This window comes from Glycine max, chromosome 13, assembly GCF_000004515.6.
Source record: "Glycine max cultivar Williams 82 chromosome 13, Glycine_max_v4.0, whole genome shotgun sequence".
NCBI lineage: Eukaryota > Viridiplantae > Streptophyta > Magnoliopsida > Fabales > Fabaceae > Glycine > Glycine max.
The window spans coordinates 15,735,465-15,762,165 of record NC_038249.2 but is presented as its reverse complement, the minus strand read 5'-3'; the positions used below and the strand labels follow the sequence as shown (position 1 = coordinate 15,762,165).

Genomic DNA, 26,701 nt, shown 5'->3' with positions numbered 1-26,701 from the left:
CATGGAAGCGATTTATTTATTACGGCGGGTGATGGAGCAATATCGCATGGCCCAACAAGACTTGCACTTGATTTTTATTGACTTGGAGAAAGCGTATGATAGAGTGCCTAGAGAGATTTTGTGGAAAGCTCTAGAGAAGAAAGGGGTTAGGGTTGCATATATTCGAGCTATCCAAGATATGTATGATAGGGTATCGACTAGTGTTAGGACACAGGGTGGAGAGTTAGACGATTTTCCCATCACAATTGGTTTACATCAAGGGTCAACCCTTAGCCCCTATCTTTTTACCTTAATCCTGGATGTCCTCACGGAACAAATCCAAGAGATAGCGCCGAGATGCATGCTTTTTGCAGATGACATAGTCCTCCTTGGAGAGTCGAGGGAGGAGTTGAATGAGAGGTTGGAAACTTGGAGACGAGCTCTAGAAACACATGGCTTTCGCCTAAGCAGAAGCAAATCGGAGTATATGGAATGTAAGTTCAACAAAAGAAGGAGGGTTTCTAACTTAGAGGTGAAAATAGGAGACCATATTATCCCTCAAGTCACACGGTTTAAATATCTTGGGTCTGTAATACAGGATGATGGGGAAATTGAAGGGGATGTGAATCATCGCATTCAAGCAGGATGGATGAAATGGAGAAAAGCATCGGGGGTGTTATGTGATGCAAAGGTACCGATCAAGCTAAAGGGAAAGTTTTATCGGACTGCGGTAAGACCGGCGATTTTGTACGGAACAGAATGTTGGGCGGTCAAGAGCCAACATGAGAATAAAGTAGGTGTAGCGGAGATGAGGATGTTGCGGTGGATGTGTGGTAAGACTCGACAGGATAAAATTAGAAACGAAGCTATTAGAGAGAGGGTTGGAGTAGCGCCTATTGTAGAGAAGATGGTGGAAAATAGACTTAGGTGGTTTGGGCATGTAGAGAGAAGATCGGTAGACTCTGTAGTGAGGAGAGTAGACCAGATGGAGAGAAGACAAACAATTCGAGGCAGAGGAAGACCCAAAAAGACTATAAGAGAGGTTATAAAAAAGGATCTCGAAATTAATGGTTTGGATAGAAGTATGGTACTTGATAGAACATTATGGCGAAAGTTGATCCATGTAGCCGACCCCACCTAGTGGGATAAGGCGTTGTTGTTGTTGTTGTTGTTTGTAGTTTAATTAATGATTGAGTAAAAATAATTAATAAATGATGAAAAATTGTAATGGCATATCTAAAAAATAAGTATTATCTTTTCATGAATATATTAAAACAGATTAAAGTTGAAAAGGAATATTTTGATTTTTAAATTTATTGAATTCAATGCAACTTTGTTTTTATGATTTATTGAATGCAAATTTGATAAGAATAGGAAAAATTAACAAAATAAATTGGGGAAGGATCAAAGATTTTTATATTTACTACCCTTAATATTTTTTTATGAAATGTGAAATTTACAAATCTAATTGTTAAATTATGTGGCATCATCTACATAATCGTACACCTAAAATTTTAGATAAATTGAATATTTATAAGTATGCAATTTGATATCCAACTTTATTTTTTAATGTGAACGATATTAAACTTAATCATGGTTCACTTATTATATAACTATTTATATAAAGTAAGATTTAAAATTTCCAAAGAATTAGTTTGTATTTATACTGGTATTGTTGCATCTATTAAGTGCAGAAATTGTCAAAAAATTTAAAGTATATATTTCATTTTCTGCATAAAGTAGTTATTTACTTTCAACCCTTTCCATATTTTTATTTATCTTTATCGTATTTGAATGCAGAAAGTTTAACAGGTAATGTTTTAAATAATATTACAAAGTTAATCATGTTGAAGAAAATTTTTCTTTATGTACTTTTATAATTTCATTATTTTTTACTTATTAAAAACAGTAAAAATAAAATCAAATAAGGAATAACAAAACCAGAAATTTGGAAACAGAGAATTTATTTAAATTAATTTTTTAATTTTAAAATTTTAAAATAATGATAAAAAATTAAATTAAAGAAAAATTTATATATTTTTATATCTATTTTTTTTTACCCAATTCGAAAAAACCATTTATTTGAGTTGTATCAAATATTGTAAATAATGTATTTTTACATTATTAAAACAATCGCTTAATATATATTTAAAGAATATTTTTGACCATAAATTATGGTCTTACACAAAAATCTATGATTATAATAAGAGAAAATAGAATATACAGTGTAATCTTTCTTTTTACACTTATATTCAATAAAATTTAATCATTTAGATTTTAGTCACATGAATTAATCGTTTTATATTAAAAGAAACTTTAAAAAGAAGTGAAAACTCATCATTTTTTATACACATTCTACTTTTGTTATATTTTTTCTTCCAACAACTCTATCCTCATATTTTTTTCAATCATTATCTACATCATTCCTTCATCTCAAACCTCTAGCACATTTTACTTTTGCATTTTTAGTTCTCTAGTTTATCTCTAATTTTGGATTTGGTCCCCCTATAATTTAATTCACAAATTTGGTCCCCCACTTTTATAAATTTCTGCAAAATTAGTCTTGAAGCTCGAGTTAGACGTTGACCGTTAACCTCAGACGTTGACTGCTACGTGTCAATGCCACGTGTCAAAGTTTGAGTGATTCCCTATAAAGGCTTCATTTTTTGTAGGTAAAATTATACTTTTGGTCCTCCAATTTTACTCCAATTTCGATTTTGGTCCCCTTATAATTTAATTCGCACATTTGGTCCCCTAGTTTTATAAATCTCTTTATAAATTCAGCCAAATTTCATTTCTGGAGAAGTTGTATTTTAAATTTCAAACAAAAATATCATTGTCATACATAGGCCACTTAAGTAGTCGTATACACATAATACTGCATAGGGGAGCAAAAAAAGAAAAAAAAAGGGTTATTACAGAACATGCTAAAGTAAGAGATCTGGAAATTTCAGACCCAAGTTGAGATTCATGCGCCACTTTTCCAAGTTGAACAACCTCGGAAGTAGAAGAGAGACAAATAGTGATTTTTCTCTGGATTTCAAGTGAGTGAAAAACTTGCGATGAAAAAGAAGTGCGAGATTTATCAAGACCTATCATGTCTCTAGCACCAATGGCTAAACCATTCAAAAGACCAATTTTGCAGGAACAATTTATAAAGGGATTTATAAAACTGAGAGACTAAATGTGTGAATTAAATTATAGGGGGACCAAAATCGAAATTGGATTAAAATTGGGAGACCAAAAGTGCAATTTTACCTACAAAAAATGAAGTCTTTATAAGAAACCACTCAGACGTTGACACGTGGCAGTCACATGTGGCATTGATACGTGGTCGTCAACGCCTGAGGTTAACAGTCAACATCCAAATCGGACTTCAAAGACCAATTTTGTAGGAATTTATAAAAATGAGAAACCAAATTTATGAATTAAATTATAGGGGAAGCAAATCTGTAATTGGAGATAAAATTAAGGACTAATTTTACAATTTTATCAGATAAATATGCGCGTGTCATTGACTTGTGAGTAAAAAATGTTGATAATTCTTTACATAAAAATTTAATATTTTATTTCAATAATAGATTTTAATAAAATTATATGATCTTGAGACTAATATCATCCTCCAAAAGAGATATTTTCGGATTCTTTGGATTCATATATTTTAAGAAACCGTTGTTGACTAGACCAATGGCTTCTCTTTCCTGCAACCCATCAACCCCCAAACGCCCAAACGATGTTAGCTGCAAACCCCACCTTAAAAATCGAAGCTTTATGATCACCACCCTAGTGTTGTGTTGGTGATGAATCCTAGGAGCAGCTTGTGTTCTTCTCTGTTCATGTTCATCACCTTGTTGGGGCTTCATGTGTACTTCGCTTCGTCGCAGGTCGAAGACTACGTGAGATGTCTACGGGGCATCGAGGACACTGTCTCCGACCCTCAGGCTCGGCTCGCCACGTGGAGGTTCGACAACACAACCTCCGGTTTCATCTGCGACTTCGAGGGCGTGTCATGCTGGGGCCGAAGGGAGAACCGTGTCTTAGGTTTGGACCTCCGAGATACGAAGCTTTCGGGTAATAAGATCCCTGAGGCTTTGAAGTACTGTGGAAAGAGCATTCAAAGGTTGGATCTTGCTTCAGATTCTTTTACTTCGAAGATCCCACGTGAGATATGCACTTGGATGCCGTTTTTGGTTTCAATAGATTTGTCAAGTAACAAACTTTCTGGGCATATTCCCCCTACGATTGTGAACTGTTCTTATTTGAATGAGTTGGTGTTGTCAAATAACCAGCTTTCTGGCTCAATTCCCTCTGAGTTTGGGAGTTTAAACAGGCTTAAGAAGTTTTCTGTGGCTAATAATAGGCTTAGTGGGACAATTCCTGAGATTTTCAATGGGTTTGACAGGGAGGGTTTTGAGGGGAATAGTAAGAAGAATGATATTATTATTGTTGCTGCTGGGGGGTGGCTGGTGTGGGAAGCGGCATGGGAAGGAGTAATAAATTTGTAAAGTTATTCATCAAACACCTTACATTGGTGATTAATCAACACTCAAGTTGTTATTAGACAATTAGTGTTTGGTTTAATTATACTTGAATATATTTGAGATAAAAATTTTAAAATTTAATGTGGCTCTCATATTCTTATATTTTATTTTAATTTAAATATTTTACTTTTTTTTCATTTCAACTAGGACTAGTGATAATTAGTATATAAAATTTGATTGTGCAATGGGATATATTCTATTTTAATCGAAAGATTATTTTATTTTATTATCTCCTTTGAACCATTAGATTTTAATTCGTGAAATTTTGTGTTAATTCTTTTTGTACTAAATAGCAGTGTTGAATATTACATGTGATATCTTAAAAAATATATTTTATATGATAGAGTATGATGTAATGTATTCTTTTTGTGAACTAGAATGATGTAATATGAAGAGAAAAATAATAAATATTTAATAAGTGTTTAAAAAACATGAGTGTCCAAATATAATTATTTAATAAATTTTGATGGATATTTGCAAAAATTACTCGTTATGATGAATAGGATAATTACATGTTAGAAAGATTCACACTCACTTGCTGCTGCAGAAGATTCCAAGATGCTATTTTTCACCTTTTTGCGTCATTCATCTACAGAAGAAGATAAGTTGAATTTCACCATTGTCTAGTGAATTGGCTGCTGAAATTTGTATCAAATTGGCAAACGGCTCATAAAAAGAGGAATGACAACACACAAGCTTAATTGGTTTCGGCCCAGCGTGCTAAGATATCCATTCGTGCCCGTCCCATGAACTCGCATGTATTCGCATATGTTAATTACTTGCGGATTTTTGTAAGTCCATGAATACCTATAGATGTTCATGAATATTAAAAAAATTACTTTTTTAAACAAAAAAATAATATAATACTCAATAATTTTATGAGAATTAGACTTTTTAAAACATGTTCACCGTAATTAAGCACTATCTGTACCCGTTATCATTCCTAGTTAAAATGAACTCATGTTGACATTCTGTCTTATAACAACCCAAAACTTTTTTGAGTTGGGCTTTATTGTTCATAAATGTAAACTCTGACTTAGTTAATTATAAAACGCTAGAATGCATTTTATTAGGAATAGGGACAGATCTAGAACTCTTTTATAGGGGATGTTAGAATTTTTTTTCTTTTTAATTATTTAAATATATAATTTTTTATAAATAAATAATTCATAAATAAATAAAATTTCACCAATAAAGTTACTAGCTTTACACGTAAAATTAAAATTAATTTTTATTTCAAAGTATAAATATAAATAAATTATAATAATTTTCATCATTGATTTTTATTCATTTTTTATGTCACTGACTTACAAAATAATTTAAATCTACTATATCCTCTAGCCAACCCAATACGTAGTAAAATTATGATAAAGTATTTCTAAACTTTGTAATTCCCACTTCATTCAAAGCCCAATAAAGAAGAATTTAATTCTACATTTTACATCCTTTGGACCCAACAGTAGCATGTTCCTTACATGCTAAGTAAAAAAAGGTGTCAAAAAGAATGCCCTGCACTCATCCCTGATTAAGAAATAAGCAAATCAAGTAGTTGATTTTCTGGCAAGAACTTTTTAATTTATGTTAGTCACCAAGTTTTTAATTTTGTTCCTCCTTTATTGAATCACTTATTTTGAATGAAATAATATGATTTATTTCCCCTAAAAAAAGGATAATTACATGTTTAATAAGTACCGATGCAAGTGTAGGTAATTTTCAAGAGAAAGTATTTTTATTATAAAAAGAGCAAGAGAGTGGTTGTGTGTGTTAAGAGAGAATAATTTGATTACGAAAGACTAAGTGTAGTAAATTTTGGTTATTAGATTAAATTATGAATGATTAAAATCGAAACACAAAAGTCATGTGATATGTGACATGGATTTTTTAACTTAACATTATCACACAATATTTAATTAGGAAATTCAATAGGGTTAATTTAAAATGTTGGATATTGTTAATATATTGTATTAATGAAGCTAAAAAAAATGAATACAAATATAAGTAATTTTTAAGATTGAATAGATGTTTAACATAAAATTTAATTTGTAATTATGTATGGAATAATTCTTAAAATTACTGTCAATATTCATCTATAATATCCGTATCCTACCCGTTAATGAGTAGGTTAAAAAAAAAATCGTATCCTGAAGTATCCATTTAAACTATTTATGATGATATTTGTACAATTTTTTTTGTCATCCCATATAAGTTATGGAAGAAAAATTTAATGTCAAATTATATATATATATATATATATATATATATATATATATATATATATATATATATATATATAATTTTCTTTAGCATTCTCTACCAATTCGTTTGCGATGACCGTGAACTTTACCTTAACCTTGCTTTAGACTCTTTTTTAAAAGTGCTTTTCATATTCCAACTTCCGACCGCCACGACACGGCTAAATCACTTTTGGCAAAAAAGAAATTTGAGAAGTCGACTTCATAGCTATAATTTACTTTAATCCCCCGTGTAATTTCCTTTTGGGTTAAACAATTAACATTACAACATCTAGCAAAGTTCCAACGACTAGATATGTTATTTCCTCTGTCATAAAATAATAATCATTAATATATAAATAAAAAAATAATTAATGTTACATTAATAAAATAAAATAATAATTATGGAATATTTTTTATACGATAATTAGAATAAGGAGGAAATATATATATATGTATATCATGCAAGATAGCACGAATTTTGTTAATTATACCAATATAGTTGGAGAATAGATGACTATTCATACAATGAAGTGGAAGTGAAAACGTGGAAAAGGAAAAGCCACTTATTTTATTTTATTTTTTTACCTTGTCTTATAAATTGTCTTGTAATACCAAGACAAGAATTTACCGAGAAATCCTGACGAAGGAGGTTTGTCTAACTAAGGCCATAAAGCATCAATGAGTAAAAAACAAATCACATTGTGGCCTAGTTGGCCAAATGTCTCACAAAAATACAAATGCTTCATTGCAGTACTCTGCTCAATAATTCCTTTTTAATATATTTTTTTTAAAAATGTTATCCTTCACAAATCACAATCACTTTGATGTTTTCTTTACTTAAGAATTACTCCATAAATACACGGGTTATATCCTCCAAATTTATTAAAATATAAACTATAGCTTTTTGGTAATAAATCACTGGCCAATTATTTTTAAATCAACTATAAACTATCAACATCACGCACCAACAACTTAAATTTGTATTCTAGAAGAAGATCTTAAAAGGAAAATTTCGAACTGCTCCTCTTTTCAGAATTAATTGAAACAACATATTTAGTTCGAACTGATCATAAATATGAACTTTCCAGCTTGTAGCAGTTTCTTGAGTTGCTATAACTCTGTGGTAAGTACAGATCTTGTTCATGTAAACTGAATCATTTGTTTATAAGTGTGACTTATCACCTTACCAATACCATATTAAAGTGAAAGATTTGAAAGTGAGGTGTATATCACCTTATTATAGCATGCAACTAAATCAAAATATAAGTGAACTCCTAAAATGAGTCTAGCTAGCTCCAGAGCATATGATTAGAACATAATAGAAGATCAATCAACAATGGCAACAAGGCCCACACCTTTTGCCTTCACCAACTTTTCACATTTGAAGATAACATTTAAAGCTACTGATTTTCATGGAAAGCAGAGGCTATCTTTCAAATGGGACCAAAAGGCTAGTGTTAATTATATCCTCCGATAATTAAGAACCAAATTAAATTTTTTTAAAATTTAAAGATCAAATTAAATCACTTAAAATAATTTTAATACGAAATTAATAATTAACCCTTATCAATTGGAGCCAGTCTCTCCTATTTAGATTCATCCATTATTGGTGAACACACTTTTGGGTTGGATAAAGTCGTGTCTATTTAATGACGGACTAGAATTTCTCTAGTCAAACAAGTATTCACAGGCTAAACTCTTTTTAAAAATATAAGAAAATTATTTTTTTTATAAAAAGTTAATTAAACATTTTTAATCTTTATAAAATAAAATATAAATTTATCATTTATATTATAAAATAATAAAGTATAATACATAATGAAACATATAAATCAGAGGGTCGATTATAGTATGTTAGAAATTAAAAACAAAAATAGACGTCAATGGCACATTTAATATTAAATTATCAAGTGATTTCATCAATAATAATAAAAAATCTGGCTAATGGGATAGTCCAATCCATCATCGACCAACCTAATTTGAGTCAGTAAAATTTCAAGTTAGATCAATAAATATATATATATATATATATATATATATATATAAAAAGTAAACTTTACTTAAAAAAATGTGTGTCAATAATTAATAGTCATTAGATGACTTTTTGTTTGTTTGCAATAATTGTATTTAATAAAAATTAATTTTCTCACATTAATGCTATTAAGTGTTATACAATTTTAATAATTAAAAATTAATTTTAATATTTTTATATTAAATAATAAGAATATGATTCTTGTGAAAATATTTTATTAGGTAAGAACATGAAAATAATTAACAAGAATAATTAGATCAAAACTAAAATTAATAGACCGTTCAGATTAAAATATTTAAAAATTTAAATTAAAATCTAATTAATCATTAGATCTTTAACAAATTCACCAAATGAACCACAATCTAACATATTTCAATAATCATTAGTGGAGGTAGTAAAAGCTACAAGGATAATAATTGTCAGAGGTAGAGATAGTGACAATTTACAATGGTAATAATAAGAACGACAATTATAATGATAGTTGTAGTGATGGTGATGAGAGTAAGTTAATTAAAATATTTTACCAATGAGTAATCTTTATAAATTTAGTTATTTTTTGGTTATTAGTTATTTTGGCATGACTAAAACATATTTTAAGAAAAATAATAATATTACAAATACATAGTTAAATTTAAAATAACTCATAATATGTAGTAATTAAGGATTTAAATTAGTAAATAAACTATTACATATATATATATATATATATATATGTCAATATAATTTATTTTAAATTTAGTTTTTAAAATATATTTTGCAAAAAATAAAAAATAAAGTAACGGTTTAAAAATAATGAGAGTAGTGGATGAGTAGTTGAGTTAATTTATTCAAATCATAATTATTATTATAGATGTTATAATAATAATATATTTATTTTAAAAATAATGATATATTATTAGTTTTTTATTTCTAATAAAATTAACTTTCAAATGAAAACATATTTAATTTCATTATGTTATTTTTTTTTATCAAAAATCTAAATATTTTATAGATATATAAATATATAAACATTATAATAATAACTTTGAATACTATGTTAATATTTATAGTTAATTTTATTAAAATTTTTAAATTAGTCACTTTAAAATGAATTTTATGAAAAATATTAATTAAAATTACTTATTTTATAAATATGTTGTTAAATTTGAAATAATTATAATATTTTTTATTAATAAATAAGGATATAAATTAGGAAATAAATTTGATGAACAATTGTAATTACAAATAAGAAGTTCATATATATAAACTAATTTTTGATAGAGAATTACATCAACTATATTATTAATAATTATTAATTTTTTATAATGATAAATTAATAATAATAATAAATAGAGTTCTTTTTAAATTCATATATAATGGTCAATTTTATTTTAATAAAAATAATGTATGAAAAATAAAATGTAATATTATTAAAAAAATATTAACACATTTCAATATTATTTCTTAGAGATAAATAATAATTATAATTTTTAAATTATAAGATATAAAATTTCGATCACATAATAATATTTTGAGATAAATATAATTTTTGGGGCAATTATAGATTAATAACTTAATATAACAGGTAATGAAATCAAAATTAAATAATAATAATAATAATAATAATAATAATAATAATAATTAACAAAAATAAATACTCAAATTTAAATAATTATAAATTTATTATATATATATATATATATTAGTTTATAAATTTTATATAGATATTATATTGCCATTATTAGTTGGAGGCTTGGAGCAAGAAGAAATCATTTTTTTTAACAGGTTTAATATTAAAAAATAGCATCTTCTGAATTAAAAATATAATTAATTATCATCCTCAATTTTAACATAATTATATTTAATATTCTAATAAATATTTTTAAAATAAATTTTATTAATGTATATATTTTTATATAGAAATACTAAATAAAAATATAAAAACTTAAATAATTTAATCAAGTTTAAAATCTACTGTGGAACTAAAATAAGCGCACCCTACGGCCTAACCCAACTTATGCACCGAATTATTCAAATCAACTTATCGATTATAATCCATTTTTATACCTACCAATTACATTAAATATTTAATTACTGTAAAAGTTTTTTTTTATATAAAAAAAGTAGATGTGGTTTAAAACAAATCCTTACAAGCAGCTGAAAAGAAAAAAAAATCCTTACAAGTAGATGCCAAAGAGATGGCATCTTCAACTTGTGCACCACATGATGCCTACCAAAGAACATTTAATCAAAACAAGCATGCTATATTTTTATAAGTTGAAGAAAGAAAAACAAAGGGTATGTATGTTGGTGGTTTACAAGTGATTCTTTATTTGATTATCTAAGTTTAAATCACATGCTACTATTTAGGGAAGTTAAAATTTCCTTAAATACACAAAACCACACAGATTCACTTTTCCTTCAATACATACACTTATGTGTAATTAGTAAAATTGACTATTATTTAAAATATTTTCCTACCAATTTTTTTTAATATTATAAAATACGATGAAATCTTTAAAATATAACTATCTTAAATGGCCCAAATAGTTTTATGCTTGAAAATAAATACAACTAGATATTGTAAAAATCTTTAAAACCACAAAGAATTCACATTGTGTCTCAGAAAGCACAATTAAGCTAAAACAAACAAGCCTTTAGATCCTACATGATGTTGATTGGATGAAAACTCAACAAGAGTCAACATCTAATCTAATATCATTAAACAATGCTAAACGTAAATCTAAGTATCTAACATGAAACAAGAATTCACATTCAGCGTGTTGCAAAAACCATAATCGAGTTGAAACAAACAAACCAGTCCTTAGGATCTTATAAAATATTGATAATTACGAATGAAAATTCAGTATCAACATCTACTAATGTTAAATCAGCTGAATGTAAATCTAAAATGAGACAAGAACTAACATTCAATAAAGTTTATTTGCATAAACTTTTCTATAAACACTTTGAGTTTGAGGAGAAAAAAATAAGAAAAAAAAAATAAATGAATTTTTCATAAACTAAAATTAGATTATGCATAGGTTAAAAATCATTTTTTAGAAGAAAAAAAAACTATTACAAGAAAACTTATATAAATTAGCCCGAGCATAATTGAACTAAAATAAGCAAATCCTGAAATCTTACAATATAGTATTAATTAAACTCAACAAGAGAAAATCCTACCACCTACCAACAATCAAATCAATAGGAGTTGGGTCCAGTGGAAATAATTAATTCCTTATAATAGGATAAATTAAAATTCGAATCCTTATTAACAATACACGTTTAATATTAACAATTCATCAAACAAGATGATTTCTAAAAATAGAATACTTTGTAAAAAAAAAAAAAAGATACTATCAATCACCAGCAATATATGTCGTGACTCGTGAGGTTACAATTAAAAAAGTTACGGGCTAAAAAAAACTCGTTTGATTTATTTTCTAAAAAACACAAAACCAAAAGAAAACCAGCTAAAATAAAAATGGTGTGTAACCCATAAAGTTGATATATTAGTATAAGATTCTGATTATAGTCAAATTTATTTATATACAAAATTAGTTTTTAATGTAATAGATTAGAGAATATGCGGGCTCTCTGCCATTGGAGAAAGAAAATGGTGTGCTATTGTATTTTGTAAAGCCAACTAAACGATTGGCATAATTCACAGTGGACGAGTCAAAGAGCCTCATCCAATCAGCAACTCCATTCAAAACAAGCACTTTTTAATCACCAAATCCCCATTGTACACACCTCCTCCAAGAACCAAAACAAACACCAACAATTTTTTCTCTCTCTTAATTAATTAAACCCCCCCACAGCAAGATCCCACCTTCAATTAACTTCCTCACACATTCTCTGCACTTTTTATCTCCGCATTACCTCGCACACCCCACAAGTCAATGGCACCACCTTCCCAACAACAGGGCTAGACCCTTACCCTTCTAACCCCACCATAAAAACCAAACCTTTCACACCCCAACAACCTCGTTTCCCCCTCCATGGATCGCAGCAACACCTTTTCCTCCTCGTTCCTTCTGCTGATCTTGTTGGGGTTTCACTTCCACGTGTTCTTCGTTTCGTCTCAGGTCGAAGGCGACGTGAGATGTCTCAAGGGCATCAAGGAAACCCTCTCCGACCCTCTGAACCGCCTCAGCGATTGGCGCTTCGACAACACAACCATAGGTTTCATCTGCAAATTCGCAGGTGTGTCTTGCTGGAACGATAGGGAGAACCGTGTCTTAAGTTTGACCTTACGAGACTTCAAGCTCTCGGGTAAGATCCCCGAGGCCTTGAAGCACTGTGGGAAAAACATTCAAAAGTTGGATCTTGCTTCAAACTCTTTCTCTTTGGAGATCCCACGTGAGATCTGTTCTTGGATGCCTTTTTTGGTTTCTTTAGATTTGTCAAGTAACCAGCTTTCTGGGTTTATTCCACCCACGATTGAGAAATGTTCTTATCTGAATGAGTTGGTGTTGTCGAATAACCAGCTTTCTGGGTCGATTCCCTTTGAGTTTGGGAGTTTAGGTAGGCTCAGGAAGTTTTCTGTGGCCAATAATAGGCTTAGTGGGACAATTTCTGAGTTCTTCAACAGGTTTGATAGGGAGGGTTTTGAAGGGAATAGTGGGCTTTGTGGGGGTCCTCTTGGAGGAAAGTGTGGTGGGATGAGTAAGAAGAATCTTGCTATTATTATTGCTGCTGGGGTGTTTGGTGCTGCTGCTTCGTTGTTGCTGGCTTTTGGGTTGTGGTGGTGGTACCATTTGAGTGGGAAGAAGAAGAAGGGGCATGGGGTTGGTTCTGGTGTTGGTGGTGGTGGTGGTGATTGGGCTTTGAGGTTAAGAGGGTATAAGCTTGTGCAGGTTAGTCTCTTTCAGAAGCCTATTGTGAAGTTGAAGTTGGGGGATTTGATGGCTGCTACTAGTAATTTCAGCGGGGAGAATGTTCTTTTCGCGACGAGGACCGGGACTACGTATAAGGCTGATCTTCCGGATGGGTCCACGCTCGCGGTGAAGCGGTTGAGTGCGTGTAGGATCGGGGAGAAGCAGTTTGGGATGGAGATGAATCGGTTGGGGCAGGTTAGGCACCCTAATCTGGCGCCGCTGTTGGGGTACTGCATTGTGGAGGAGGAGAAGTTGTTGGTTTACAAGCACATGTCGAACGGGACATTGTATTCATTGTTGCATAAGAATGGTGGCGGTGCATTGGATTGGTTGATGAGGTTTAGGATTGCATTGGGTGTGGCGAGGGGGCTTGCGTGGCTGCACCATGGCTGCCACCCTCCGATTATACAGCAGAACATTTGCTCCAGTGTGATTCTTGTCGACGAGGAGTTTGATGCCCGGTTGATGGACTTTGGGCTTGCGAGGCTCATGGCTTCAGACTCAAATGGTAGTTTTGTGAATGGTGATTTGGGGGAGCTTGGGTACATTGCGCCGGAGTATCCTAGTACACTTGTTGCATCACTGAAAGGGGATGTGTATGGGTTTGGTATTTTGCTTTTGGAGTTGGTGACTGGGCGAAAACCTCTTGACGTAAGCAATGGGGAGGAAGAGTTCAAGGGTAGCTTGGTGGATTGGGTGAATATGCATTCTAGTTCTGGCGGAATCAAGGATTGCATTGATAAAGCTATATCTGGAAGGGGACATGATGAGGAGATTCTGCAGTTTCTGAAAACTGCGATGAATTGTGTGGTTTCTCGCCCCAAGGATAGATGGTCTATGTACCAGGTTTATAATTCCTTAAAGAGCATATCCAAAGACCAGAGTTTCTTTGAACATGATGATGAATTTCCCTTGATCTTTGGTAAGCCAGAAAACGAGGTTGTGGCGTAGTTCTTGAGGAAGCATTGCAGCATGAGAAGATGATGAGAGATTGTTCTCACTGAATTGCTATTTTATAGTGGAGAGTTCTCACAATGGTGTTAATGTTTATGGTTTGAGCATGTCCATGGGTGACCCTAATCAGGTATAGTTGTATTGTATTGTATGATATATAATAAACTTTCTGGCAGGTTAGGTTTTTTGAGATCTTATCTGTTTCACTGTTTGTTGTATGCAAATGCAATCTCTAATGATGTCCAAAGTGTTTGGTATATGCTTCGGATTTGAATCCTCAAATTATATATATGTCTTCAAGACAAAAAAAAAAAACTGGGCATCTACTTGTACTCTGTAAAGACATCTCACCATGATGTTTTTTATTCGTTTAGATCTAATTGTTGGAATGTTTGAAACATTTAATTTCTGTATAAATAAAAAACTAGGTAAGCATTTGAAAGTGTTTACGGGAAACTTATTTGAGGTTATGAAAATGATTTATTATTTCTAATTTATAGTTAACTGTATGACATAAATTTCCATGTAAAAGATCTTGTTGAATCAGCACTTAATTAAAATGTTTATCCTTAATGCATGTAATATGTAGTGTTATATCAGGATTTGATCTATTAGACAAGTTGGTCTTGTGCTGTAACTACTACTACTTCCTACATGAACCAAAATCAAACTCATCATTAACATTGTAAAATTGACTTGTCTGTACTCTAGAGAAGTGTAATGATTATATCGCAAGAAAAATTATATTGATCGTAATGGATGTTTGAGAATCCACGTCAAATTAAAATATCAGCTGAATCATGCTAAGGATTGTTAGTTCAGATTCAAACGCTAGTTTGTTCTTCCCTTAAGCCATAACACTTATAGTGTTTGGATTAAATTTATGGTGAGAAGCAATCACTAATTTTCATGGTAAAGGTAAACAACAAATGGTTGTTTTTATTTTTTCATGGTACCGCCATGATTTGGAGGAACATAATTGATTTTTGGTGCTAATTCAAGCACACTATAAATAACTGATAAATTACAGTGTAACTATCACCACGAAAACATTTTGGGCAATATTAGCATCCCAAAAGTAGAAAGAAAGATACAAAGAATCTGTGTGAATCATGGGAAGGGATTCTCTAATGTGGTAAATAATTAATTGAAGGGTTAAATATGATTTTGGTTCTTAAGGAGATATTTTTTCATTTTTGATTTCTGTAAACTTATTTTTTTAATTTTAATTCATTTAAGTTTGTGTTTTTTTAATTTTGATCCCTATAAAATATTTTGTTTATTCTTAGTATCGAAAAGTTTATGTTTTGTTAATTTTGGTTCCTTTAAAGTTTTAATTTTTTATTTATAGTCCTCATAAATTTATGTTTACCTGAACCAAAATTATAAAAACATAAATTTACAGAAATTAAAAATAAATAAAATATCTTATAAGAATAAAAATTAAAAAATATAAATTTATCAAGAACCAAAAATAGGAGAAGTGATAACTTACATGAACCAAATACCTGATTAAGTCATAATTGAGATAGTCAAGTTGTTTGATCCCACGATTATTCTTTTAATTTTTCACTTAATAATATAAAACAAATATTATATTAATAAAATTTAATGAAGAGTTGATATCTCGTGTAGCTGTAATGTCACTGCAGATTTATTCTCTTGAACCATAGTAAAAAAAATTAATATTATATTTTTTTACCAATCCTCTTGTAAATCTTCCAAATATTTTCTAAGAAAATATTAAATAAAAAATAATTATATTTAATATTTTGAGAACTTGAAAAATATTTAATATCTTTTTAATCTAATTAATAAGGGGATTAATATAAAGATTTTGCAAGAAAAAATAGAATTATATTAATTCTTATTATTAATTAGCTTGTATAGGAATGTGGGATGGATTCGATAATTTAATTATTTTACTTCTCAGAGATTTAGCTGTTGGACCGGTCCAACATAAATAGTTTGAAGAAACTATTTGTTAAGCCTTGACAATTTGTTTTTAGGGAAAAATACAAAAGACATGAAAGTAAATCTTATGTTGTAGGTTCAAGTTATATTTATGTTGATTGTTCCATCCTTCCTCACTGTTCTGCCACCACACTGGCCGCCACAAACCAGTGCTTCAGCAGGTACTATGACCTCTTCGAAGGTCTACGATGAGTCATTTGCACACCCACTTTGTGATTGTTGTCTGCTATGAACTTATTTGCACTCAAATAATGCTGACAAAACCATGGAAGCACAGACAGCTTGTTTTCCTCTTGGGTTTTTGTCGTTGCCATGCTCCAATGTGGGAAACCCAGTTTTGGTTTTCTTGCTGACAACAAAGTCATCGGGTAAGTGTGCGTCACTGATGAGGGACACGACCATTGTCAAAGATGACGATGACAAACTATTCTTCTTGTTCTATGTCCCCACAAGTTTCGTTCTCGGCGAGGAAGTCGGTGGTGGAAAACACGCTTGCCGTAAAAAATGTCGCACCGAACCATTCGACCCTCTAATCGCACAATCATGCTCAGCACCAAGTGCCAATCCTGAACACTCAAAAGCCTCACTGATAATGATTGCCAAATCGTTCCCAAACAAATAAACTAGGATTAATTCTGTAGTAGATGAATAACCTACGTCGACTTAGATATAATTCAATTTGGTTCCTCTTCAATTCATTTATAAACAGCGGGGAGAATTTCAACAAACAATTTATACGCAATGAAAAGAAATACAAAAACACAAAAATAAAGTTCGAAATCTATACTGAAACAAAGTTTTGGAAAAGAATTTGAAACATATTTAATAGCATCAATCTAATTTACCAAACCAAACAATTCAAATTATCATAGTTATTATAAATGATGTTTAGATTGTGAAAGTCCAGTTAATGTCATTAGAGATAGTTCAATCGAATTAATCCCTAAATTCATTAAAATTACAAATCAAATCAAAATATCATCCAAATAATATGTGATTAAATTTGAAATTAGGAAATGAATCCATGACCTAATTCATTTCTAATCCTAAGCATATTCATAATCATGAAAATCGAAAATAGAATTGAAGAAGAAGACGAATATTCAAACAAAAATTGAAATACTGAACCAAAACTCAGATTCAACCTTATTTGAATTGGATCCTTGGATTGATTGATTGTTTAACTTTCCATGATCATCACCAGTGGAAGAGCAATAAAATTTGTACAAGAAAAAGGAAGAACAAAGTTAAAGAGAGAAAGAAAAATGAAGAACGGTTGAGAGAAAATGAGAAAAAAGAGTTTAATCATGAATTAGATAAATCTAAAGATCATCATTAATGGATCATAATAGACCACCTATCAAGGTGTTTCACGAAAATATTGTCCTTATTTAATATCTAAAATAAAAACTTATTTAATATATGACAAAAAAAAGAAGAAGTATAACTTATGATGTTGATTCAAGTTGCATTTATTTATTTAATATCGTCATTTGAAAACTTATGATTTAAATTTCACCATGAATTTTTTAAAATAAGTTAAAATAATCTATAAAAGTCATAAATCATTTGCATAGAGATGTAAAAGCTTTTTCAAATGCTCCTCTTTAATTTAGAATGAGTTTAGAAACACATTCTACAACCAATAAATCATTTTTTTTTTTACGTGAGAAACGTAAAAACTAAAACTAATAGTGTGTTCATTTGATGTTAAAAAAACCAAGTCTCTAATCCCTTTCCAAACACACACTTAATAGTTAATAAACAATAGGCAAGCCATTTATCATGGACCCTAGTAAAACACTTTGATCGTTTTGGCCGAGTCAGAGACATACTTCGTGTGGAAGGAATTTCCTTCGTTAAATTTCTCCTGTTAATAATAAGAGAACGGAAGATTAATCGGTCAATGTTCCTAGTATAGAAAGTAAAGGCTGTCAGCAACTTATGTGGAGGACCGTTGCAATCAAGCTAAGCAATGACTTAAACAAGATGATTGAATCAATGACTTTGAACCTTATGTTGTGTATTGTGGGGGAGGAGTATTGAAATTTCACTTTAAATATAAAAAAAGAACAATTGAAGGGTACATGTTGAATCTTAATTTAAGTTTTTTTTTTCTTCTTGAATGTAGGATATCCGTAGTCAAAGAGTCGGAATTAATCTCTTGAGTTACTCGAATTTATTTAAGAAATTGATTATTTTTCCAACCGATGATATTCCATATATACAAATATGGGAATCGAGCTTTTGACTAAATACGAAAAACATCATGACACAATCTCGACACTAGAGGCTTCGTGCTTCATGAATGTATGAGAGTATACAACCTTAGTCTTTCATATGTAAAGATGATTTTTCCAATTAAAGGAGTTTAACTCAATTGGTTGAAAATATAGATAAAAAAAAATATCTTTTCCTATTCGAGCCCATAACACACTTTGTTGTTATTTTTCTAATTCATTCGAACTTAATTATCAAAAAATTTACAATAGTTTAGACACTTGAATCGTTGATATATTTCTAATTTTATTCTTAGTAAATATAGCTTTTTAAGTGCAATGCAGCCTCTGCGCCTAAGTTGCACTTTATAGTAGGTAGACAAGCCAGGATGTGGGACCCCCTTAGAGATCCACATGCTTTTGATAATTGAAAACATGGACATGTAGGACACTTTGTGATTCAATTGAGCAGACTCATCTGGTTTTGCATCAGCCAATATATTCAGAAAAGAGAAACAAGAACTGGCAGGGGTGAGAATCTGTCTCCCATGCAATCGAGGAAAAATGAAGAAGATTCATTATTTTGAATCTCAGTTACTTTGGACCAAGTCACATCCTTCTCGAATCTATAGAAATCAGACCAGAAAGAAAAAGCAAAGATAAAGATAAAGCAGCGGGCAGGGATTGCTCCTTTGCTGATTTGCCTTTAGTGGGATACCTGAATTTGCAACATCTCCTTAATTGATTAATCTATAATATTCATTAGTTTAGGATTTGCAAAAGATGTGGTTTAACCAACAATGGCTTGTTATTAGACTATTCATAGTCTATTTGAAACCTATAATTGGGCAAGCAGTTATGATGTATGTTTTATGTTTATAATTTGTATGTTCATTTTGCCTTCTTAATTAGTAACTAAGTGGCATCACCATAGGTCCACATGGCAGGGCAAACAGAACCCATGTTATTTTTTTATATAAGAAAAGAAGTTGTTTAATTGTATAAACTTTAAATTAAGGAAAGTGCTTTGTTGAACACAAGGCACTTAAAAGAGGGTGCCACCATAAAAGGAATTCCCAAAGATTACTAAAAAAATTAAAGCCTAATAATATGATGCATGGAGACTAGGCCTTTATTTCTTGTGTACCGCTCCAAATAATCCAATTTGGAATGGTTTGTCTTGTTTTTTTCCCCATACTATATTCCTATCCATAAATCCCTCTCCCTCTCTCTTAGATTTGAGTAGGGGAAAAGTAAATAGTATACTGTGTAGCCTTCAAAAGTGTAGTCTTTCTCAAGGTTCCCACGTGTAATTTTTAGGATAAGAATGATCATAAAAACATCCACCATTTCACTTATTCACTCATTCCTAGCTATAGCCATAAACTCCACATTTCTTTTCACTTCAAGAATTTAAGGACATAATTGAATTGCATCCAAAATGTGGTTACTTCATTTCCTAAGGTCTTGATTTACAACACCATCAAAGGTAAATTTCCAAGAGAAGAAGAAAAAAATAGAGAACATTAAGGATCGCACTTATAACCTCCAAAACACTTGCAATACTATATAACATCATCTTATAGAACACACTCTGAATTCTTCCACAAGAGAATAGCAAAAATTCTTGTATAACTTTTCCACAAACTAGTTGTGGAACTTCCCAATGCAATGCTCAGGCTTGTGTAGGTGGCTGTCTAGTTTTCACTGCTCTCCTGAATAATTCATTCATATACATTAATTACACTAAAATGTTAAGAATATGAGAGAGACAAAGAGGTGAGCTAAACGATGTGAATAGAAATGACATGAAGTGAAATGAAATTCCATGGTACGGCAAGATGTGCAGTGCAAACAGGAATAGTATGATAATCATCATAATGGGTCCTCAAATATAGTGCTTAACATCAATAGGCAGAAAAAATGAAATAAGACATGAATTGGATTGTTAAATTCAAATGAGGCTAAAAGTAGTTCATGATCCTCAAATAAATTAATCAAGCTTTCCATAGAAAGGAAAAGGAGCCACCGAATTCTTTTTTCCCCCCAATAACTAAAGTGGTACAGTTCTTCACCCAATGTCTTTTCTCGGTTTCTCATGAAAATAAGAGAAAGATTGTTAATTAAAGAAACTTTTGATAAAGAGTGAAAAATTATCGAGTATGAGTCCATCATGCTCCAGCTCCCCTTTAGCAAAGTGGCAAAAGAATTTGTACAAAGCTATGCCTAATGTAATGAATAGAATGAAATGGCTTTCGACAATGTCTATTCTTGATTTAACCTCTTCTGAAGAAAACCAGGCTCCTAGCACATTAGCCACAAAACCAAATTTGAAATGAAACAAAATTATAACATCTTGGATTTGTCTTTCTATCTTGTGTTCATGCAATGTGTTTGGTTTCACATTAAGCAACATGCATATTATTAGAGACAACTATTTGTTGCTTCTGCATTCATTCTCATTATTTGACGTGAAATTGAAGTGGAACAAGCATGTTCAACGCATTCCAAGCACATGCTTCACATTTTTCTCAAGCGTGTTTGGACATGCATCAGACCCGCACGTTTTATTTCAATTTCATGTCAAATGATGAAAATAAATACAAAAATAACAAATAGTTACTTCTCTTCAGATGCACATTGCCTGAGAAAAACATGAAAACAAACACGCTAGTATTATTTATTTGCATGAACACAAAAAGTTAGGGCCCCAAGCTAGGATGGATTACCTCACTCTGATCCTGCAGCTTTACCAAAACACTTAACCACCCACAATTCTTCTTTTTTTTTTTTTTTTTTTACTTTTTTTAATGTAGTAAGCCATGCAAATTACATAACAAAACTACTATCATAAAGTAATAATTTGATAAATGTGTGTACCTGTTGTGTATTGGATCAGGACCATTTGGCACTCTTCTCTTGCTCACGATGAATAGTCCAGAATTTGAATGCAGGGCATGCCTCTGCATGCTAACCAACTTTAAATGCTTGGAGATAACATTCATTGGAACTAGCACTGTCCTCTTGGTTTGACGGTTTACTGAGATTGCAAGGAACATAAACCAGATGACTCCTAAAGATACCAAGGCTCCAAGAAGCAACCTTCTACAACTAATGACATCACCAACACCCATATCTTCACCCCTCTTTATGAGTGTGATTTTCCCCCCTGTGGCAGTGGCTGGCAAGTAAAGCAAAAGGTGTGAGAATGCTTCAGCAACATTGTGGCATTGATCACTCAAAGATAATATAAGAAGTATAGAGAGAGAGAGAGAGAGAGAGAGAACAAAAGAAAAGAAAAGAAAGAGAGAGCAACAGAGAAGGACTATCTGATTCCTAACTTGGCGGGCTTAGAGAGACTGGTTCTATTTAAAGGCAGACACTGTAAACTGTTAACTATTGGGGTGTGTGAGAAAAAAATTTCAATACTCATAAAGTATTATATAAGTACTCCTAATAAAATTCTGACACTAATACGTATGGTTTTTATTTTATTTTATCAAAATGATAAAAAAAAACTATTAAATTATAATAAGTAATAGAGTTTAATTGTCATGTGTAATAATAAATTGTCATGTGTGTTTGGAATTAGTGTTGTAGCGTAGATCGCCACTCTCTACTCATCCATAAGAAACAATAAGAAGTAACTTTTGCATCGGTTGGGTCTGATGACATGATTTTTATAGTTAATTTGGTGTGAGGATGTTGTTTCACACGCATTATAAAATTGTTAGTTTTTATAATAATTATTTTGAGAATTATGTTTAGAATGATTTTTAATTAATCTAAAGTGTAAAAAAAAGTTTTATACTGGTAATGTATCAAAATTAGACTGCAATTAATAACCTATGAATAGATACTATTGGGGTACTAAAAATTTTACCCGTGTGTGTTGTGTGGGGAGAGAGAGATAGAAAAAATGGGAGTTGGGAGAAAGGGTGAAGACAGCATGGACAAACATAAAAGGCCAACGAATCAGAAAAGTTAGTTATTTGAGCCTCTTTAGGTGTAAAAAAAGTGTCCACTTGAACTCTCTTTTGCTGGGGTTGTGCATTTTCATGCAACTAGGAAAGGGGATCTCATTGTGATATCTCTAACTCTTAACTCTCACTGGGTTTGTACTTTGTAGGAATGAAATTGAAAACCTTGGCAAGTTAAGTCAAGTGCTGACCACTTGAGCATGCAATGCAATGTACGGAACAAAATTACAAAAGCATCAGAATTAATTTCAATTGAAGTTTAAATATATTAAAAGAATGATGACAGTGACCTGCTTTCCCTGAAAGACATTACGATATATAGGAGATATTTATCTAAGTCATCAAGTTGCTATAAGTTTAAATTAAACATCATTAAAGTGAAATTCAAAGCATCTTAAAATTATATATATTAAATATAGTATAGTAGTATATATTATTTTAAAATTCTTTTCACAGTAACTCAAGATCTGGTCTGAATTACAGAACATTAATCTAATCCTTAAAATACCAACGCATCATGATTTTGTTATTGGACATCTAGGACCGAAATGGGGTTACCCTTCTTTTTATATATTAGTGCAACTCTTCAAGAATCCCTGAAAACAAGGATTCAAAACTTGGGAAGTTGGGGATACTTGTTTTTTCCCCTTGTTGCGGGGGTTGAAGTATTGGATGTGCGTTAAGTAGAATAAAGCTAAAATCACAGACTAAAGATTTGATTACATACTAAAATATCGTCGGTTTAATTGAGAGAGAGAAAAAAAAATTATAATAACATCCGCTGATATTTTGAGTAATTATACAAACATTTTTTTTTACTTTTTTAATCATTACTTTAATCCCTTTTGAGGATATTAGGATAAAATTTAAGGAAATGTTGAGGGATGTCACTATAATATTTTCAAACATAATATAGAGTGTGAATATAATATTTTCAAACTAGCTTAGGAGATATTGCTGCTCAAAAAATCTGCATACACTACAAAAGTAAAAAAAATAAAAAAATTACACTCTAAATCAATTATAAATCATAATAAATTTTTTTTATAAAAGTTAACAACCTTAACCTATGACAATTTATAATTAGATGTCGGTATAAGAAAAATATACACGGTCTACATATTTCAATTAAATTGTTAAACAAATGTTTAATTTTTCATCACTCTTAATTATAGAAATGTTATTTTGGTTCTATTTTATCTTTATTTTAAATATTCACATAAGAAATAATGAAAATAATGTAACATAACATTGTTTTCATTATTTCTTGTATAAAATTTCAAAAATTTATACAAAAGTAAAAGCAAGATGATATTTTTATAAATGAAAACAGAATCGTGGTAGAAATGTTGATTCTAGCTAGTGGACATATGGTGTTTGGATTTGTCACTGCATAGTGTAGAACAAATGAATGCACCTTCAACGGTGAAAGTACAAGTCTAAGTTCAATGAATGGAGTGTTAGTGGATGAGAAACTTTATGCTGTTGTTTAGACCACGAGCTTTTTATCACGAGATTCATCTCGTTTTCAGTTTATATTTTTATCATGTTTTCTACTAGTAGATTTTCCCTCTTAAATAGACCTATAAAAACGTGTTTTGCATGGTTGATGTTTGGATGAAATCGCATTCGCACTTCAAATGTTTCTCGAATACTAGAATCACGTTTTCTAGTACAAATGTGATTCTAACATCCCACGTCCCACCTATAAAAGTAGTACTATACTTATTCTTTTTTTAAATAGAAATTTTATTTGTACACTTTTATATAACTTATTTGCATCTAAGAAAGAGGTTGTAAAAGATGAGTTATAAAAATTATCGAGAGAATGCCTATTTTTGTATATTTAGATATATATTCTTGAAATCCATTTCATGAGTGTGTTTGAGAATGTATTTTAGTTGAATTTTAACTTTTTTTATTAGCTGAAAAGTTTGTCTAATTATTTGATAAACAAACTTTTTAAAGTAATTTGTAGTGTTTTTTAAGATTTTACTTCAAATAATATTTTTTAAAATATTGTTTTCTAAATTTTTATATTTATTCTCTCTTTGTTCTTAAATATTTATTAGATTTTCTATTTAATCTTTTCTATTTAAGATACAAATTTATTAAATTTTTAATTATTTTTATAAAAATGTTGAAAAGACATATGATTCTGCTAGGTAAAATTTCTTATATTATATGATGAGGAGGATGAATTTTTATGAAAGATGGATAGGATGGATTAAGAATTACATTGAATCGGTAACAACTCTATACTTATCAATGAGAGTCCAACCGAGAAATTTAGTGTTAAAAAAGGTCTTTGACAAGGGAATCCTTTGACACTTTTCCTAGTTTTGCTTGTTGCAAACGGTTTAGGAGGTCTTGTGAGGGAAGCCATAAGGAGAAACATGTTTGAAGATGTCAGTGTGGGGACAAAGGAGTTGTCCATTTCTTTGTTGTATTTTACACTCTTAATCTATTATAAGTTATTACAAATATTAATTAATAATCTAATAGATGAATCAAAATTGTCAATTTATAAAACTAGAGTGACCAATTATTACTAATAAAAATCAAGAAATCAAAAATGTGAATATGATAAATTAGGGGGATGTTTGATTTGATTGTTTTCTGTTTTCATTTCTCCTAAAAACAAAAAACGGTGATGAAAATGTATTTGGTTGGATTTTTAAAAACATTTTCTGTGAAAATGAAAACAGGAAACAACCAGAAAATGAAAACAATAAATTCTCATTTTCCAAATGAGAATAGAAATCTTATTTCGGGTAAAATGAAATTGCGGTGACAATGAATATAATTTTAAGCAAATCTAGAAATACAAAAAGACAAGAATTCAATATATCATAAATTTTCAGTATTTTTATTTCATAAAAATAAAAAACAAGAAGTCAAACTAAACATATTTTTAGAATTCTAATCTTTTAAAAATGAAAACAATTTTTATAAAATAAAAATAGGAAATCAAAATAGAAAATGAAAATGCAAACCAAACATATCCTACCAGGAGATCAAAATTATAATTTAACCTTATTATTATTATATTTGTGAGATTCTTTACTAAATTGAGCATTAGAGTATCTTATTCCCGTCATTGAATGCAGATCTACTCCTTCACATCTCTGCGGCATTTATTCGCCAATCCAAGTCACCTACTAGCGAGAGTTCGTACCACCATCTTACACACTTTGGATGAAGCAAAAAATGAAGCAATAGAAGAAAAGGATGATATATGTTTAAAAATATTTCAGTGTGTCTATATATAGAGAGGACCAGAATTTTTCTTTTTTAAAAAAAAGAGAAGCAGCAGAGGAAAACTAATTGGAGAAGAGGGAAAGTTTAAAGAGAAAAGGACAGTTTTCTCAAGAAAGAAGGAAAAGAAACTTTAGCAGATATGTTTTTCTTTTTCCGTGATTCGAAGTTTACGTAATTGTTGTGTACATTGTTTGACAATCTTTCGTCTAGCAGAGATACATTGTATCGAATATACTCAATTTCAACACTACATATATAATTAATCTCTTATTTTCGTCCTATAACTTGCATTAAAATCTAAATATCAAAAAGATTATGAGGGGAAAGGGGGTTTCTCTTGTGTTTTCTGTTGTAAATTAACAAAACCTTTCCCAGCAACACCTCTTTTGTAAAAATTTTAATGGTTGAATCTACAAGGACTTGAAAGGCTCATGATTGTATAGTTCAAGGGGGACAACATAACTGAACTATAGGCATTTATAGGATGAAAGCTGAAGATCAAATAAAGACATGGTTGTGTGTTGAAATCAACTAAGTATAAACAAATGGTACAATATCACTCGCACAAAAAAACAAATCACGTATATCTCAGGTAGTGAAAGATTATCCACGTGTTTGGATTAGCATTGTGGATCTGTGAGTGGTAGTTAGATATAGCCCTCTTA

At 30.4% G+C, this 26,701-nt stretch overlaps 3 protein-coding genes across 3 annotated transcripts; 2 read left to right on the top strand and 1 right to left on the bottom strand.

The window, feature by feature from the left end:
• The first annotated feature begins 3,779 nt into the window (after positions 1-3,779).
• LOC102666152 (inactive LRR receptor-like serine/threonine-protein kinase BIR2) lies at positions 3,780-4,484 on the top strand. The gene has a single exon (XM_006595179.1). The coding sequence runs from the start codon at positions 3,780-3,782 to the stop codon at positions 4,482-4,484; it is 705 nt and encodes a 234-aa protein (XP_006595242.1).
• Positions 4,485-12,378: 7,894 nt separating this feature from the next.
• Positions 12,379-15,058, top strand: LOC100814544 (inactive LRR receptor-like serine/threonine-protein kinase BIR2). Its single transcript, XM_041008702.1, has one exon. The coding sequence runs from the start codon at positions 12,770-12,772 to the stop codon at positions 14,597-14,599; it is 1,830 nt and encodes a 609-aa protein (XP_040864636.1). The 5' UTR covers positions 12,379-12,769; the 3' UTR covers positions 14,600-15,058.
• A 5,078-nt stretch (positions 15,059-20,136) lies between these two features.
• LOC100790281 (CLAVATA3/ESR (CLE)-related protein 25) lies at positions 20,137-22,136 on the bottom strand. Its single transcript, XM_003543556.4, has 2 exons — positions 21,676-22,136; positions 20,137-20,510 (listed from the first exon to the last, which is right to left on the bottom strand). The coding sequence occupies exons 1-2, from the start codon at positions 21,927-21,929 to the stop codon at positions 20,471-20,473; spliced, it is 294 nt and encodes a 97-aa protein (XP_003543604.1). The 5' UTR covers positions 21,930-22,136; the 3' UTR covers positions 20,137-20,470.
• Between the last annotated feature and the right edge of the window lie 4,565 nt (positions 22,137-26,701).

Excerpts from the sequence above, each read along its gene's own strand:
- LOC102666152 (XM_006595179.1), top strand. The coding sequence starts at position 3,780 with ATGAATCCTAGGAGCAGCTTGTGTTCTTCTCTGTTCATGTTCATCACC.
- LOC100814544 (XM_041008702.1), top strand. The coding sequence starts at position 12,770 with ATGGATCGCAGCAACACCTTTTCCTCCTCGTTCCTTCTGCTGATCTTG.
- LOC100790281 (XM_003543556.4), bottom strand. The coding sequence starts at position 21,929 with ATGGGTGTTGGTGATGTCATTAGTTGTAGAAGGTTGCTTCTTGGAGCC. Across the intron at positions 20,511-21,675 it reads CCTGATCCAATACACAACAG|GAGAGCAGTGAAAACTAGAC; the intron begins GTACACACATTT and ends TGAATTATTCAG.